General features: G+C 35.1%; 1 protein-coding gene across 1 annotated transcript in view; it reads right to left on the reverse strand.

Annotated features, from left to right (window-relative positions):
• Positions 1 to 5,637: 5,637 nt before the first annotated feature.
• The window catches only part of LOC150096284 (heterogeneous nuclear ribonucleoprotein F-like), a 127,279-nt gene continuing 115,292 nt past the window's right edge, over positions 5,638 to 17,624 (reverse strand). Inside the window, exons 8-11 of the mRNA XM_090408939.1 lie at positions 15,666 to 15,808; positions 13,232 to 13,367; positions 10,913 to 11,095; positions 5,638 to 6,535 (exon numbers count right to left, since the gene is read on the reverse strand). Coding sequence (XP_090265065.1) covers positions 6,402 to 6,535; positions 10,913 to 11,095; positions 13,232 to 13,367; positions 15,666 to 15,808 — 596 coding nt within the window. The 3' untranslated portion in view covers positions 5,638 to 6,401. The remainder of the gene's footprint in view (positions 6,536 to 10,912; positions 11,096 to 13,231; positions 13,368 to 15,665; positions 15,809 to 17,624) is intronic.

The raw sequence follows: 17,624 nt of genomic DNA on the forward strand, positions 1-17,624 counted from the left end.
ACTCCTTATACGTTCACAATATTTTAGCTATTTACTTTATATATATATATATATATATATATATATAAAGTAAATAATCCAGGAAAGTTTACTTGCAAGGAAAGAAAAAATTCCTCTTTTAAGCTGCTTCAAAACTATTCAAAAGTTCCGAAAAACAGGTCATTCAAATAAAAGGGTAAATTGGGCATTTACAAATATGCCTGAAAATGTGAAATACTTGGCCACCAGCGAAAACGTGTACCCCCCCTCCCCGGTAAACCTCATGTGATACATCTTCGTTTAAGGATCAAAAACGAATGGAAAACAGCACGTGCAAGGTTAGTTCTTGAGTAATTTTTCAGAAACATGGAGATGTAAGTTTTGTCCTGGTTGCAATAAAATTTGGGTCTAGCAGATTTGAGGGCATGCATACCCACACACACACACACACATATATATATACCCTAATTTTCGCCTTATAAGACGCGCTTTTTTGTACCTAAAATTAATCTGATAATTAGGATGCGTCATCGCTTGTCGGTAATGCGCGATCAGTTTGAATAGTAGCTGCATGATCGTTAACAGCCACGCATTTAAACTAGTAATCAATACATTATAATATATAATTTTTTTTAAATGTATAACCCACGGATTCTACGAAACACCGACAATAGCTATACGATTGAGTTTAGCCGCCGCACCTTCGAGTCTGGTCTACGAGCTATTCTGCAATGGATTTCAGAAAACCTCATCAACTTCAATTCTAATAAGACACAGTTCTGTCCTATTTTTCATAAAAAATGAACTACTTTTTCCTAGTACAGTGGAACCTCGGTGGTCGAACGACCGATCTCGAACAAATCGGTTCCCGAACATGTTTTCTGAACAAAAAAACTCACCGCTTTCCGAACAAACCGGTAACCACGTGCTGAGATGTAAGGCGGGAGAGCGTCAGCCTCAGCTCAGTGCAAACACCTGCTCGAATTTTCAGTGCGATTTCTCGATTCATAAATTACAACTCTCCTCCGTATAGTTAAAGTGAAGTTAAATTTTCGTCTATATTTTATCTATTTATTGTTTATTCTTTTTTTGTGTAGGATTTTATGCATGAAGTACTGTTATAAAGGTTTAAACAAGCAATCATCTTGGGTTCGGGAACGGATTAATTCATTTTAAGTTAATTCTTATGGGAAAATGGTTTCAGCTTTCAAACCAATAGCTTCCCGAACAGCCGTTAGGTACGAATTATGTTCGACAACCGAGGTTCCACTATATATTCTATATTTATTCTATATATTCTATATTTCCATGGGAAAGGCTTATCTGAAATATCAATAATTCCCCCACTTAGTACTAAGCTCGTTGGAACACGCGCAGCTGCTGCTCATCCCTTCAGTGCACCAGATTTGTTACAAAACCTGGAATGTTCCATTACATCAAACAGGGCTATCCAGACAATTGTTGATAGATTGTGTGCGCGCCTGTGCAATAGCATTTGCATTCACAGCTCTAAGCTGTCAGAACAACTCTACATAGTATAGTAGTGAAGAAATTAATCCAAGTTTTTCCATCCTTCTTTAAGTTTTGGTCGAGTGCCGCATATTTTAACTGTTTCTAAGATGTTTTATTCATTTTGTTATAAAATGGGTACATGTCAAGGAGTTCAAAAATAAGTACTCCAAGCACACATCAATGAGTCCGTGTGGTACTGCAATTTTAAGAGGTTTAGGGAGACAGGTATCTTTTCTCCTGACAGCAAAGGAAAATGTAGGGAAAACAGGAAAACTATACTTACTCTAGCTCGTTTACTAGTTATTACAAAGATTAGAATGCTGAGAGGTGGAAGGTCATATTCTCAGATGAACCAATTCTTTGTCCAAGGAAAGCGAGTAATGTTTGCAAACCAGCTGCTGGGAAGACTTCTCCCACCCACCTTCAACAAGCTTCTAAACACCCAGTCAAAAATATGTTCTGGGGTTGTCTTACACATGATGGTCAATGATCACTTGTGCTTATTGATGGTATGATGAAAAGTGGCCAATACGTAAAAATATTGAAGACACTTTGAAGTGGTCCCGCAGATCCAGAAAGACAAAGAACTCAACTTCCAACAGGATCTTTTTCCATGCCACTCTTAAAAAAAAAGTGAAAAGTTGCTCAAAAATCACTCTCAATTGCTTCAGTGGCCAGGTAACTCTCCTGATATTAACTCAATAAAACTTAATATAATTAATTATAAAAGTATGGTTTTGAGATGTAGACAAGAAAAATGTGTTCTACACCCTCTGTCCAAAAAAAAAAAAAAAAGAAACCGAATTTTGCCGCTTGAACATCTTCAATGGTGTCGTATCGCTTTCCTTTAATTGGCAAATGAAGTCGGGGAAACAGAAAGAAGTCACATGGTGCTAAATCAGGTGAATACGGTGAGTGATCCAACGTACAAACTTGGTTTTTGATCAAAAACTGTCTCTCACTGTTCGAACAATGGGATGATGCATTATTGTGCAAAAGTGACCAGCTGCCTGCTTCACGATATTCATACCGTATACCGTACGACTAATTTTCGCTATCAATCACTTCAAAACTTTGAGGCTACTTATTTTTCTGCCCCTATTCTGGTGGTCTCCACTCAACATCACCAATAACGATTGTTTCACGAAAGTTTGAGTCGTTACAAGTTTTCCGAAACAAGAGTTACGGTTTCGATGAGTTTTCCTTGTAGTGTTCAATTCGATACATTTTTTGGTCGTCGGTCAACAAATGGCGAAATGAATTTACGAAGGCACGAACTCTCGGTCAAAATGTGCAGTTGATTTTGGAATTCCCAATTTATCTCAAGGACAATTTCGGGTTTTCTTTTTAGTATAACTTCGCTCAGTTCAGTTTTTGGACAGCCCAGCATTTTGTCGTCCTTAAGCGTCTCACGACCACTTTGAAATCGCTTAACCACTCAAACTTGAGTACGAGATGAGCATTCATCACCATATGCTTTTTTGAAGCGTTTCGGAAAGCTTTTACCAAGTTTAACGCAAATGTCAATCGCAGCTCTCTGTTGAAACTCATTTTCCGAACATTTGTCAAAACTCACTCTTGGCACTATAACTCGGCTTCTAATGAAACAGTTAACACAACACTATTGAAGGTAGCCGCTTTCAACAACAAAAAGATGGTGCCACTAGGCTCTTCTATTTTCGAAAAGTTCGGTTTCTTTTGGACAGAGGGTGTACATTGGTAGAGTCCATGCCTAAGTGAATTAATGAACTTGTTAGGCACAGGAGCACATTTAAACTACTCAGTAAAGTGAGTTTAATTATTGTACTTATTTCCTTGAAAAATTAAAATTTTTCTCAAAAATCAGTGCAACTGTATTATATAATATCCTTGCATAACAAAAACTTGCTTTAGCTGCAGAGAACTAGCAGGCATAGGCCATGAGTAATCACCAGCACCGATTTCATATACCAATTTCCCAAACTTTTACGACGGAACACTTCACAAATCCTGAAATTTTCACTGAACATATTGGTTATTTTGTAATGTATTAATTAATAATTTTAGCTGATTTTTATTATTATCAATTAATCATTAATTAATTTGTGATTTTCATTGACATATCCCATTCTGATCACCAAAAATGTATATTATTATATAAATGGAATTTATATAATAAAAATTTCAGCATTCACTCGCAAGTACTTATGAGTGAATGCAGACTTTTTCTCCTGTGTGCTGGTAGTTTTTCCCTCCTTTTGTACATTGGGGAGATCGATTTGTAGGCTGGTGGTGGATGATCCTTGTCTCTTATTTATATTAAAATCTGCAGGCCTGTTACTTTAAAAAATCGCGGCACTAGGGTTTCAAAACTTTCACCCTACAATACGAACTTTCGAAGAAAGTATTCAGTATTACTAGATTTGAGAACCAGATACCTTGATCTTCTTTAGTGGAAAAATTTTCTTTATACTTCCTTGCTAATTGGTCACTAATATTTGCAACACAGGTGTTATTTCCTTCAGTTTTGAGAACAAAGGATACGCCGCTCACTGTTATAATCTGCTTGCGGGCAATTTTTATGATCAGTCATAAACACCGGTATTCCCTTTCCCAAATGTTGAAAGGTTTCGATGTGTGAAAATTTAACGATAATTCATGAATCCTTCCACATTTAAAAATACACAGCTTGGTCACAAACATCTGCTGCACAGAAGTTATTAGGCATTCTGAGTCTGAGCTTTGACATATTTACGAATATTATTCTCCTCAGAATATTTCTGCTATGAAATATTTATTCATGAAAGATGCTTAGAAAACTAAAATGACATATTCCAGAACTTCTCTCAGAACATGGTTTGGGAAACCTTGACATATACCATCTGTTGTCAAAGAATTAGCATTCAAATAACTATCATGTGTTCAAACCAGATTTAACTTAATATATGATCTTGAGAAAGATTAGAGGCATGAACAGATGGCATCAATGGCAATATCATATTAAAAATGAGGATATTAGGAAAGAATTTGATATTGTCAGCATCCAGGAATGTGTTAGCAGAGCTAATCTCAGGTGGTATGGTAACTTAAATAGAATGGGCAAGCAAAGATTAGCAAAACAAGTGTTCTCTGCCAGGTTGGCAGCAAAACGACCCAGAGGAAGAACAAGATATAGGTGGATTGATACGGTACAAAGTGCCTTAGACGATAGAAATATAAGATCTGATAATGTTGGAGTCTTGACAAGTAACAGACTGATTTGGAGGAAAATTGTAGATAGGAAGTTAGTAATGATGTAAATTGTTCATGTAGTACTATCATATCCTGTACACCCCTTGAGGGTACATGTCATGAATTTGATGATAACTATCATGTTTCACTCCTCTTCTTGGAGAGGTAGTTTTCAGAATGTTAATGTTCCTCCCCACACCAAATGCTACCGTCTTTCTCCGAAAATAAGACTGGGTCTTATATTAATTTTTGCTCAAAAATACACATTAGGGCTTATTTTCAGGGAATGTCTTATTTTTTCATACAACAATCTACATTTATTCCATCACAACACACAATGCATTGAATTATGAAGATTCATATTATACACAACCATGTCCATTATCAAGTGCGCACGTTATTTGTGAGTTGTGTCTGTGCTCCGATGGTCATTCGGCAACAAGTCTCGAGTTCATCTGGTTACTTCTCGTCAAAAGGTGCGTGTTGGGTAGTTACAAATACTTAATTATAATTTATTTTAAGTATTAATGTCAATAATATTATTTATTTACATTTAATTATATATTTATATTATTATTTTATAATTCAATACGTCCGTCGTATGTTGCAACAGACGTACTAAATGCATCCGCCTGGCTGACGATCTTCACTGGGGCTTATATTATGAGCATCCTGAAAAATCATGCCAAGGCTTATTTTCTGGTTAGGTCTTATTTTCAGGGAAAGATGGTATTAAAATAACATTCTTCTTTCATACATTTACACTTTTTTTCCCAAATAGGAAAAGAAACAGAGCATACATAATAAAGTACTGAACAATTTGCTGCAGTGAACTTCTTTTAGCAAAGAAATTTACTACAGCAAACTATTCCTGTGGTCTTTAGGAGTTGAATGTAAGTGATTCCATTTTACACATGGAAGGAATACATTTAAGAGAACTTTTAATTTTTTTTTATTGAAAAACTTCTTTACATATGAAATCACTGACATTTAAAAAGTGACTCACACATTTCATTGATATATATAATATATATATATATATATACATACACACACACAGAGCTAAAATAAATTGTTCAATTATGTGATTTTTACATATATAAAATAAACCAGAAAGTAAAATAACTTGAATGGTTAAGGTGTGAGCACATTTGTATATTTATGTTTGTGCATAGACAATTCATACACACACACACACACACTTTTTTTAACTATATAATGAATACAACTAATTCTATTATCCAAATATGGTTTAAAACAGAAATTTAAGGTTAATTTCAGGAATTCATATAATACAAAAATTTGTTTTTAGCATATCTGCTAATTATATATTAATCAAAACTTTTCAATCTTTTACAACTTTTAATAGTTAACATTCAAGCAAATTTCATTTTATATTCAGTTTTTGATTCTGAAGTGATTACAATATACAAAAAGAAATGTGCTGAAAATTCCAATATCGATACTTGCTAAGAAAATGATCTACCGAAATGCTAGTTTCATGTTTAGCAATTAACGAAAGTTTTTACAGAAATACAGGTTGTCAAAACAATAGCAATGATTCAGCAATTGAGAGAGGACGGATTTCTGTACTAATAACAAGAATTGAATGACATTTAATGTACTCTGAAGCTAAAAACATGGATACATGAAAATAATAAACAAGTGAAAATAACTGGATGATGAAAGTATTTTAGGCATTAAAATGGTGTGTAACTATTTCCTCTCATCATGCTTGTTCTTCCTCCTCTTCCACCCATATTAACTGGAAAACCAGAATTCATATGGTCAGATCTGAAGCATCCTCCATTATATCCATGAGAACCATCCATACCTAGAAAATTTTACTTTTTTAATATTTAAATAAATACCATTTTTGTTATCTATATTCAATAAGGTCAGACTCAATAGTGTATAACATGCAAAAACTGAGCACATGCAACAATCAATATTTATCTCACACTGAAAAGAACTATTCAATACTTCATGGAATTTGAGTTACTCAAAAGGATTGGCATAAACTATACATAAAAAGTACAAACCGATTTCATGTTGAACCAGTTTTAAAATAAAACTCAACCTACTGCGATTAAAACTCTTTTTTAAAAAATTTATATATTGTACCAAACACAAGTCTGACTTATAAAGGGCTACATGCAGAAAACTTGCGTCTTACACAAATGGCAGCCATACCTTCTAGACTCATGCAAAGGCTGTTAGACACCCCCCCCCCCCCCCCAATCTAGATGGCACTATTTCGACACCTAAAGACAAAGCATCTTCTGACAGGATTTTTATTTTCAAACTCCTGTAGACTGACCAGGCAAACCACTTACAATAATGCCAGGAATGATAACTGCATACCTCTTGTGGCCTTCTGCTGGAAAGAATCTTGAACAACTAAGGTAGAGTAGATGAGCACAGTAAAAAACACCATTATACGATCCACTGTAACAAACTACAGAAAAGTTCCAGCTGAAGTCCCAATAGAACCAATGTTATTTTAAGCTCATTATTAATAGTGAACTGAATTTCCTAGCAAGTAACATCACAATCAGGAGGCAAGGGAAATAGTCTGAGTCTGTCAAATCAGGAAGCTTGCATACTAGTGTATTACTTTCCCCCTACTCTTCATAAATGGAGGTGAACAAGTTGATTGATAGCTGGTTTTCATGTTTTTAAGGTGAGTGACATTGTGGATTTCCAATTTATAATTTCACACTCTTCTAGTGGGAAGTCAGCATAATTACACTAAATTAGCAATTTTTTTTTTACAATAAATAGCAAACCCTGCATGATAAACTATTTTATGGTCTTGTAGAAAGTTTTTTCACTCTGTTATAAGCTTCTGAAGAAATTATATTCTTTTTAATCCTTTATCCAAGTGTAAGCAAAATAGTTTGTGTATCCCATAATGCAGAGCACATCCTTTCAACACGTGTGCAAGGCTAGCATTATGGGAAAGGCACTGCCCAGACAGGTTTCGGCTTTTATTGGGGAGGGCCATTTACTTGTGAAAGCTACTATTATTCTTATCGTCTTTACTTCTTTTTTTAATTCACTTTCTGTATTTCTCAACTTGTTTTCTACATTTGAATTTTTGCACCTTTTACTGATTTATACCAACATACTTCTGACACAAACTCTCCCAATATTAAAATTCCTGGTACAATGACATCTTGTCTGCCATTGTCCTGGTTCATTTTGGTGCCATTACCTCTACTGTACTTTTTATATATATAAAAATACACCAGCTAAAGACAAACAAATAATGCACACCAAATCGTACAAAAAAATCACTCCATCACTCATTAAAAACTAAATCAACAAGAATATAAAATATTAGAATATTTGAACTGGGTTAATAGCAGTAGAATTCTGTTTGATGGACAGCATGGGCTTGATAAAGGAAGATTAAATTGGATGAATGGGCTGATGTGTGGGGGATATAAGTTCAATGTAGCAAAGGGTACAGTTTTAAAATTTGGGATGCAGAGATATCTTAGAAGAGGTGGAGGAGATAAAAGATCTGGGTGGCGATGGATAGGGACTGGAAATTTTGTGGACATTTTGCTAAAACTGCAAGGACAGAACAGTGGATTATGCATTGTTAAAATGTGGCAGTCAAAATTCTGTATGCTATTCCATTCTAGTTTACTCTTATTTTTTTCTCTTTCATAATACGAAACACAGACTTGATTCACAACACAAATTATATTTAGCTTTTGTCAATGCAAATGTGAAAATCAAAGGTAAATGATGATTTTTTTTAAACTGAAATAATGCAATGCCAAATATGAAAATTTCTGCACAAGGTAGAAAAAACACCAATCTAATTTTGTGCTTTATTTTCCAGTTAAATTTTAAAAAACATAATTCAAAGTCGAGAAAATTTATTTAAATTAAGGAGATATTAAATCCCACATTGTTTTAAAACAGAATAAGAAATCACATTATGAAGGAATGTGGTATTAAACCTGATATCAAAATTGGAGATGTTAATGTCAGCTCTTTGCTTTATGCAGATGATGTTATACTTCTAAATAAATCCGCTACAAGTCTGCAAGATTCTCTGACTAAATTGAATAGCTGTTGTAATAGATATGGTATGAAGGTCAGCAATAAAAAGACAAAGACAATGAAAATAGGCAGAATCATTGAAAATGTCAACTGTGTTGTGAATGGAGAACCTGTGGAACAAGTAAAACATTTCAGCTACTTAGGCACAATTTTTACTGAAGATGGTAAACTAAATATAGAAATAGACAACAGAATCAGCAAAGCTGGTATCGTGGGAAGTCAATTGAATAAATTCATATGGAATAAGAAAGAAATTAGTCGGAACACTAAATTAGCTGTATACAAGACTGTGTTCAAACCAATTTTAACTTATGGATCTGAGAGCTGGGTCAGAAGTAAAACACTTGACCAAAGACTAGAGACCGCAGATATGAGAGAGTCCTGAGAAAGATTAGAGGCGTGAACAGATGGCATCAATGGCAATATCATATTAAAAATGAGGATATTAGGAAAGAACTTGACATTGTCAGCATCCAGGAATGCGTTAGCAGAGCTAATCTCAGATGGTATGGTCACTTAAATAGAATGGGAGAGGAAAGATTAGCAAAACAAGTGTTCTCTGCCAGGTTGGCAGGAAAACGACCCAGAGGAAGACCAAGATATAGGTGGATTGATACGGTACAAAGTGCCTTAGACGATAGAAATATAAGATCTGATAATGTTGGAGTCTTGACAAGTAACAGACTGATTTGGAGGAAAATTGAAGATAGGAAGTTAGTAATGGTGTAATTTTTTCATGTAGTACTGTCATATCCTGTACACCCCTTGAGGGTACATGGCAGGAATTTGATGATGATGATGATGATGATGATGATGATAAGAAACTCAGAGATTGGAATCAGAGAGTTTCATGCCGAATATAGTAAACTATAAAAATATCGGCAAATACTAGCGTGAGTTAATGCAAGTAGTCATAGTATGTAGTACAATAACGGGCAACTTGTTGCAAAGGTGAGTAAAGTTCTGATTGCTATTCTTTGGTATTTTCCATAATGCAAAAACACACTTCCTAGGAAATGTATGCTGTTATTACATTATGGTAGGAGGTCACTACCCAGACCGGTTTCAGCCTTTTTTGAGGCTTCATCAGTGAGTAGCTAGACCAAATTAATACCAAAGGGTATAGCGAAAAGAACTTATATACTCTGCTATATGAGTTGTCCAAAAGGTGCACATGATAATACATAAATACATTAAGTTGCTTAAATATTTTTATATATTTAAGCAACTTAAAAAAGATAAAATAATAAATTATTTTATATTTTTATAGTTTACTATATTCAGCATGAAACTTTCTGATTCCAATCTCTGAGTTTCTTATTCGGTTTTAAACAAATGTGGGATTTAATATCCCCTTAATTTAAATAGTGTTTATATCGCCGAAATGAAGCCTGTTGGCTCTTTATATTTAAGCAACGAGAAAATTTATTTTTAAAATGTTTTAAAGGCGTTGCTTTTCTGTTCACAACTTAGTCTAGAATCTCAACGAGAATATCAGTCAGAGGGGATGTGTTGGGTATGACTACAGGTTGCATAATTCAACTCTATCTTCCAATCAATCATTCTTTGACCTTACACTTTCTTTAAGATCTACAGAATATTTCCACATAATCTGACCATAAATGGAGGATCAGATTTTATAGAGGTAAAGGCTAAAATTGCTGCTAATGTCACATCATGTAACTAATTCTGGTGATTTATTCCTTGACTGTTTTATCTACTTCATCTAAAAAAAAAAAAAAAAAAAACTGCAATACAGAATATGCTTGCTATAGCAAACCCCCCAGGGACCAACTTTGTCATAATGCAAGGTTTGCAAGCAGTAAATGCAATTGAAACAAAGAACTACACAAACTGATAATGTGAAAAAAAGTACAAATGCAAACAGCCTGCAATAATCAGCCTCCTAATTGGACAGACTTAATGGACATTATGTATCTACAATTAAGTAAAGAAATTCATCTACTACACTGTAGTTATTGCTTGACATGGGTATGCTATCCATTCAGTCGATGAGGCCAATAACTCTTTGTTATTTACAGCAAATCAGCAAAAATGTTTAATGTTACAATAATATATTCCTACATAATACACAAATATGTAGTTAAAATAAATTGAACTGATAACATACCTCCAAATTGTGTAGGTGAAAAGCTCCTACCACTTATTCCATTTCCCATATTTCCCCCAAATCTCATGCCTCCACCTACATTACAATCAGAATCAAAGGGTCTATTCAATCTTCCAAATCCTTCTCCAGCATCTCCAAGAGAGCTTGGCGTCGAATTCAAGAACAACTCAATGTAACGATATTCTACAAAGAAAAACAAGTCTAGTATTAAAAGTTCACTTATCAGAAATTATGAAATATTAAGTTACAATGTTATTGGCAAAAGTTAAAAATTTCCTAAGGACATAGTTAAGGAATTAATGTAGAGTGCTTACAGAAAACTATGCAGAGACATCTCAGTATGGAATATGCCGACCCCAAATTATGACGTAGCTCTCACCACATTGTACCATGCTTAGAACTAAGTGATTCGGGAAATTCTTGAGGCAGACTGGCCCATTCCTCCTTTGGAGCAAGGCGTTGTTTTCTGGAGGGGGAATTTCAAGCAGCAATGCATCTCCCTATTCTGTTCCAAATATGTTCTATGGGGTTGAGATCTGGGTAGTGTACAGACCACTTGATTCGATTAATATCTTCAGTCTCCAAAAGTATCTCCATTGCTTGTGTACGATGCGACATTTTTATCCATAAAAATGAATTCTTTGCCTACAACACCACAGAACAATCGAACATGATGTTGAAGAACTTCGTTGCACTATTGTTCACCAATCACTTCGTGTGTCCATTATGTATGTCTCCCCAAACAATGAACCGAGCACCATCCCTTTCAAGAACATTCTGACAGTGGTAAACAGTACCACTTTCACTCCAGATCACGTGTTGTCTAGAATCAGAGGAAAGACTAAAACAACTCATCTTTAAAAGAGCATATTAGCCCATTGGTGTCTTGTCTAGTTTTTACAGAACACACAACTGAAAATGCACTCTATGATAAGCTGTGGATAAAGGGACATAAGACTACAGGCCTACTTGTCGCAGGCAACTTGCCACAGTTTGATGAAATATCTGCATACCTGTGCGCGAATGGAACCAATCATCACAAGCTGACCTACCGTGATGCATCAATTATGTTTTGCTGTCATAGCCAAAAATCTATCTTGATGCTCCGTGGTAGAGTGAGCTCAACCTCTTTATCTCTTTGACAATGTCAGTAATTCTGCTGTCTTCTTTAAGCTTTCTCAATAATTCTTCCCCACATGAAACCATGTAGATACATATAAAGTTTGCTTTATTCCTTCACACACAATCCACTTAGCACAGCTTCTTAAAATTTATCCTGTTGAGTGCTACCACATGACCCCTTTGACTGTGATTTGAAGGTTAGCATACCAGCTCTCCAACAAACAGGTTGCAGGTTCGAATCCTGCTGCACGCATGTTTGTAGTTGTCTTTAGGTGGCTTGAATGTTTGATCTCTAGATCAGGGTTTCTGGACTATGTAAAAACATAAAAATTACAAATACATAAATATATAAATTGATAAAAAAAAATTGTGTGTGTGAATCCTTAGTCCACCCATAGCATAAATGCCACTATGGGTTTACTAATAACATTTCATGAGTGGGAACCGCTTAAAAAACCCCAACAGCATGAATAGGTTTTCTACAGATGGAGAAGGATAATGAGCCATTAGGAAGTCATGTCACTAGTGTATCTAAAAAGGGGAGACTGTTATTACTTTTGTTTTCTTATGGCGAAGTTCATTTTAGGATGTTAGCTATTAAGATGCACCAAAAATGTCTGGATCATTAGGCAATCAAATAGCAAACACATCAACATGGTGCAGGCAAACTGTTGGTTTTTGGTCCAGATATATTTGGGAGAAAAAGTAACACCTAATGCAATATTCCAGTTTATCTGGATGCAGGTATTGACAAAAATCTGAAGTTATTGTCATTTCAGAAAAATAAAATATGATTTCTTCCCTACCCTTTTCAATGAGAAAAATGAAGTTTGAATTTTGGAACAAATGAATTAAAACTAATATCTTTCCATGAAGAAGAAAGAGGAAATTTGCATCTAATCTAATAACACGAATAATGGTGATAAGTATGCATTTCAGAATTCTAATACTGAACTCTTTACACCAAGATATAGTTTATTTTGTACAGAGATCTATAATGATTAGCCCCTGGAAGTAGAACCATCTTCTATGGCTATTATCATACATGACCAGGTCACGCTTTCTACATTCTCTCTTTCTGCCAATCTTTCTTCCTACCATTCTGAACATTTCTGAATCCAAATGAAATCCAAGATATGAACAAAAGTTACACTGTATTATTAATCACTTAATAAGATACACCAAATAATGTCTTACGTATTTTTTCTCTATCTTTATTCATTGCCCGCACTGCTTCTTCATGCGTAGCAAATTCAACATCAGCTTCTCCAGATGGACGTCCACTGGAATCATAGGAAATTTGTACGCGTATTGGCTCCAGAGGTCGGAAAAACTGAAAAAACAAAAAAGTATTTATTTTAAGCATTCCTAGAGACCTTTGCTAAGAAAATAAAGTATAATAAAATATTTACTGCTAATTGAAACAAACATTTAAGACAGTCTATTCTTAAATTTTTGTTCCAGAATTAAATGGGTGCAACTTTTGTCCATCTGTGCTTCCTCCTCCATCTCAGGTTAACCTCGCCTACAGACAGGGTTGATCTATGTTCTGACTTCATTCTTCTCTTACAACTCCCTTACCTAAAATATTGCATCTCATTGCCTCCTGTGACCCTCTGCCAGAAAGACACCAGAAGAATCTTAAATAACTTGGTAGCTGATCCTGATGAAATTCCACTCATTGTGCTCCTGAACTCAGTATGCATCCACTTTTCAAGCATGGAAGAAAGCTCATATACACCCCCCCCCCCCCCACAATCACATATTACCTTATATACACTGGGGAACTGAAGATGGTTATGAGCTTGTTTTGGGTGGCTTACAACTGACCTTAGTTTTGGAAGAGTCGAGAAACACATTTTAATATTAAATTTCTTCAAAATTCTTCCTAGTTTCCGGGAGAGCGAAGATAGTGTGCATCTGTTTCTTCAATGTGATTCAACATCAAATCATCTTTCTGTACTTCCTTCAGTTCTGAATGCTGACTTACAACAAATACAGACTATGAATTTTATGATATAAAGTTCTATTTGTACCAGGTAATTATATTTTGAAGTGATGCATAAACCTGATATTCAAACACTAAATATCAAGCTTAGATCTTTATTCTTACACAGCCAGCCTTCAGCCCAATTTAATAAATGATCAATTTGGTTTGACAACAGGAAACACATCCGAAAACCAGAGCATGTGTACTCGCATGCATACACACATTCATAGAAACCACATCACCTTGCATAAATATAGTTTTTAGTAGTTAAATGGTAATTTTGATTGGATTATCATTAGATATTTCATTGTATTGCATCATCTATCATTCTCACAGGTTTCTGCATAATGTAATAGCTGTGGCTATTGCATCAGAATTTTTTATGCTACAAATAGACAGCAAGAGCTAGTTTTTACATTTTTGTGCTTAGATCACTATGGCTAGTTGCATGCAGTTCAATATCTTGCAGAAAAAGTGCGATTCAAGTTTTGAATAAAGAACGCCATTTCTCTCATGAAATAGCTAAAAGGGTGTCAATCTACTGTGGTATGACTGCTGTCGAAAGTGAAGGAAATCAGATTTGCTAAAAGGAAAAAAGCCACTGTCTACACCATGCCAAAATCAAATTCTGGAGCAGCTCTGCCTCAAAAATTGCCATGAATTTTGCAGAGAATCCATTTGACAGGTGCCTCTTATAAAGAAGTCCCTGTTAACAAAAAAAAAGAATGGCTAGGTTAAATTGATGCAAAGAGCATGGCAAATGGACCCCCTTGATCAGTGGAAAAGTAATTTTTTTTCTGATGAGAAAAAGTTTAACCTGCAGAGAGCCGACAGCTTGAAGACGACCAGGAGAAAAATTCAATCCCAACTGTCTGGGTGTCAACGGTCAGATGATCTGGGGCTGCATGTCATATCATGGTGTTGGTTGCTTGCATTTTACAAAAGGTTCAGTGAACCCAGGTGTAGCAGAAAAAAGAATGGCTGCCTACTATCAAATACCACTTTACTATAATGATGAACTGCATCTTTCACGATGCATTTCGTCACTCTGGTCTATACTCAGTTCCCTATATGCAAATTGTTAGTTTAGTTTCAATGATAAAAATTATTGCCTCATAGTGAGGAAAGTATAACACAGTATTTGAATATGATCGCTACCTTGACAGCTGATTCCAATTGATGATAATTATAATTGCTGCAATTGATGCCAAGAGTTCAATATATCATAAACTTGTCAATTGCATTTTGTGACTGTTTTTTCTGTTTTAGAATGAAAGTTGTGTTGGAGCAAAAGTTCCTGGAAGGTGGGATGGGAAAGGGGAAAGAACTCACCAAATTCATATGAGACTGGCTAAACTTAGCTTCTGCTGAACAAAAGATACGAACCCATGTTTTCCAATGACTGATTATAACGGTACTATCATTGCATCCATGCAGCAGAAACACTATGCATGATTATAATGCACCTAGTTTCAGTGAAAATACTATCTTTTGAAATTCAAGTTTATATTTTAACATTCTCCCTGCAGAAAATAAAGGCAGGGGAAAAAATTCACAAATGTGGCACAAATGTAACTTACACTAATGTGAAAATGAACTAAATAGAAACTATCTGTTAAAAAAGAGATAACTGAGACTTACATCATATATGTCCTCCTCAATTGCTCTAAATGGCAATCCTCTCATGTGAACGCAATGAGCAGAACCATAACTATCTCTCATTCCTCTGCCACCATAATCACCCAGTCCAGGTCGACCACCACCTCCTAGGAAACTCGACTGTCCTAAAACAGAATTTTAAAAATATGCTTAACTAAAACCTAGGGAGCAAAAATTTCCAATCTTATTAAAATATAAAAAACCAATATAATGTTGGCCTCAGCATTAGAAAGATATAATAGCATGATAATAATTTCACTATTGGATCTTGTCAGGGAAAGAAATTTCATGAAAGCAAACACCATACAATCTAAAATGAAGGAAAGAGTCGAAATAGCTTCACTGTGGCATTAATGTATTAAAATAATTAAGAGAAACTACTAGACATTTGAATTTGTTTTCCAATAGCAAAACAATGGTTGACTTTGTAACTTAAACATTTTCAAAAGTGAAAGCTTATAGGAATACAACCTTCAATATGAGACCTTGATATTAAAGGCAATGAACTTCGGATCAAATTACAGTAAATCTCAGCCACTGTTAAAACTTTCAAAGCAAAATTTTTTTTTAATGCCAAATAGCAAAGCAATATTGTACACCCCATGTTATTTGAAGTTATGGAATATTCCAAGTTTGTTAATATAAAAAAATGTCTCAAAGCCACTGAGATCTACAGATCTCAGTGACTTTGAGAGAGAGAGAAAGGTGTCATATCAATATGTGCCATTGTTGCTCAATTGGAGCATTCAAAATTAATGGTTGGCAATATGATCAACAAATGGAGATATACAAGAAAAGATTCAGGACAGCCACCGAAAATGACTGACAGGGACGCTAAAATGGGTGGCACACAACAACTGGCTACAATCGGCACAGACCATCCAAGATGAGTTCCAGAGTGCCAGTAACACACCATGGTTATCACTAATACTGAAAAAAAAGAACTCCACTTACTGAGTTTTCATGGAAGAGCAGTAGCACAAAAGCCAAACATCACAACAATGAATGAGGCTCTTCTGGCCTGGTGCAAAGAATGTGAACCTGGACAACTGACCAATGGAAAATGGTACTCTGCAGCAATGAATCAAGATTCACCTGTTTCCAGTCTGGCAGGGTGTGAGTGTGAAGGCAGCCTGTGAATGCCTGTTACTACAGTGTTGTACCCACAGTAAAGTTTGGTGATGGAGTATGGCGTGAGGTGCATTTAGCTAGTTTGGGGTGGGACCACTGGTTTGCTATGTAGTGACAAATGATTGTAATGTTCTACTTTAAATATCTTTTAATGAACATTCTATTAAGGAAATGTTAGAAGCCTTCGCCAGGCTTTTAACATTTCTAACATCTCTTGCTATGACGATTTTCCTTTCATTACATATTTTGTAAACTACATTACATGGTTTATTACTTCTTAACAGGCAATGCAAAGGACTCCCCACAACTGTGCACTGACACTTATTAATGCAGAAACATGTGGCACATCACAGCTCACCTCCCTTCTCTTAAACATGACACCTTCACACACCACTTTCCAATAAGGAATTACCATTCCGAGAGGTAATGGATGTGTCGGAATATATGAAATATCACATTGCTCGGTTAATCTCTAGTAGTCTCTGCCACCTTCCTGCTATCTGCAATTGATGCACATTAAACATTCACTAAGGATATCCTCCCTTTTACTATCTAGATATTCTCTTGGATTTAGTGTTTTAGCTAATTTCATTTTCATCACAGTAACACCAATTAAAAAAAAACAAAAATTAGACACAGGAAAGATTATTAATATTAATAATGTAACCATATGAAACTCACAGATCTTCAGTGCAAAAATTCAAAAAGTAGAAAACAATGGTTTTCAAAAGAGATGAGCTGCATGCTAGACTTTCATGTTTGTAGCCGATATAAATTGAAGGAATATGATGCTTCCAAGTTGGTGCAACT

Source organism: Typopeltis vanoorti, chromosome 19 (genome assembly GCF_054136105.1).
Source record: "Typopeltis vanoorti isolate ZY-2024b chromosome 19, IOZ_Tvanoo_1.0, whole genome shotgun sequence".
Taxonomy (NCBI): domain Eukaryota; kingdom Metazoa; phylum Arthropoda; class Arachnida; order Uropygi; family Thelyphonidae; genus Typopeltis; species Typopeltis vanoorti.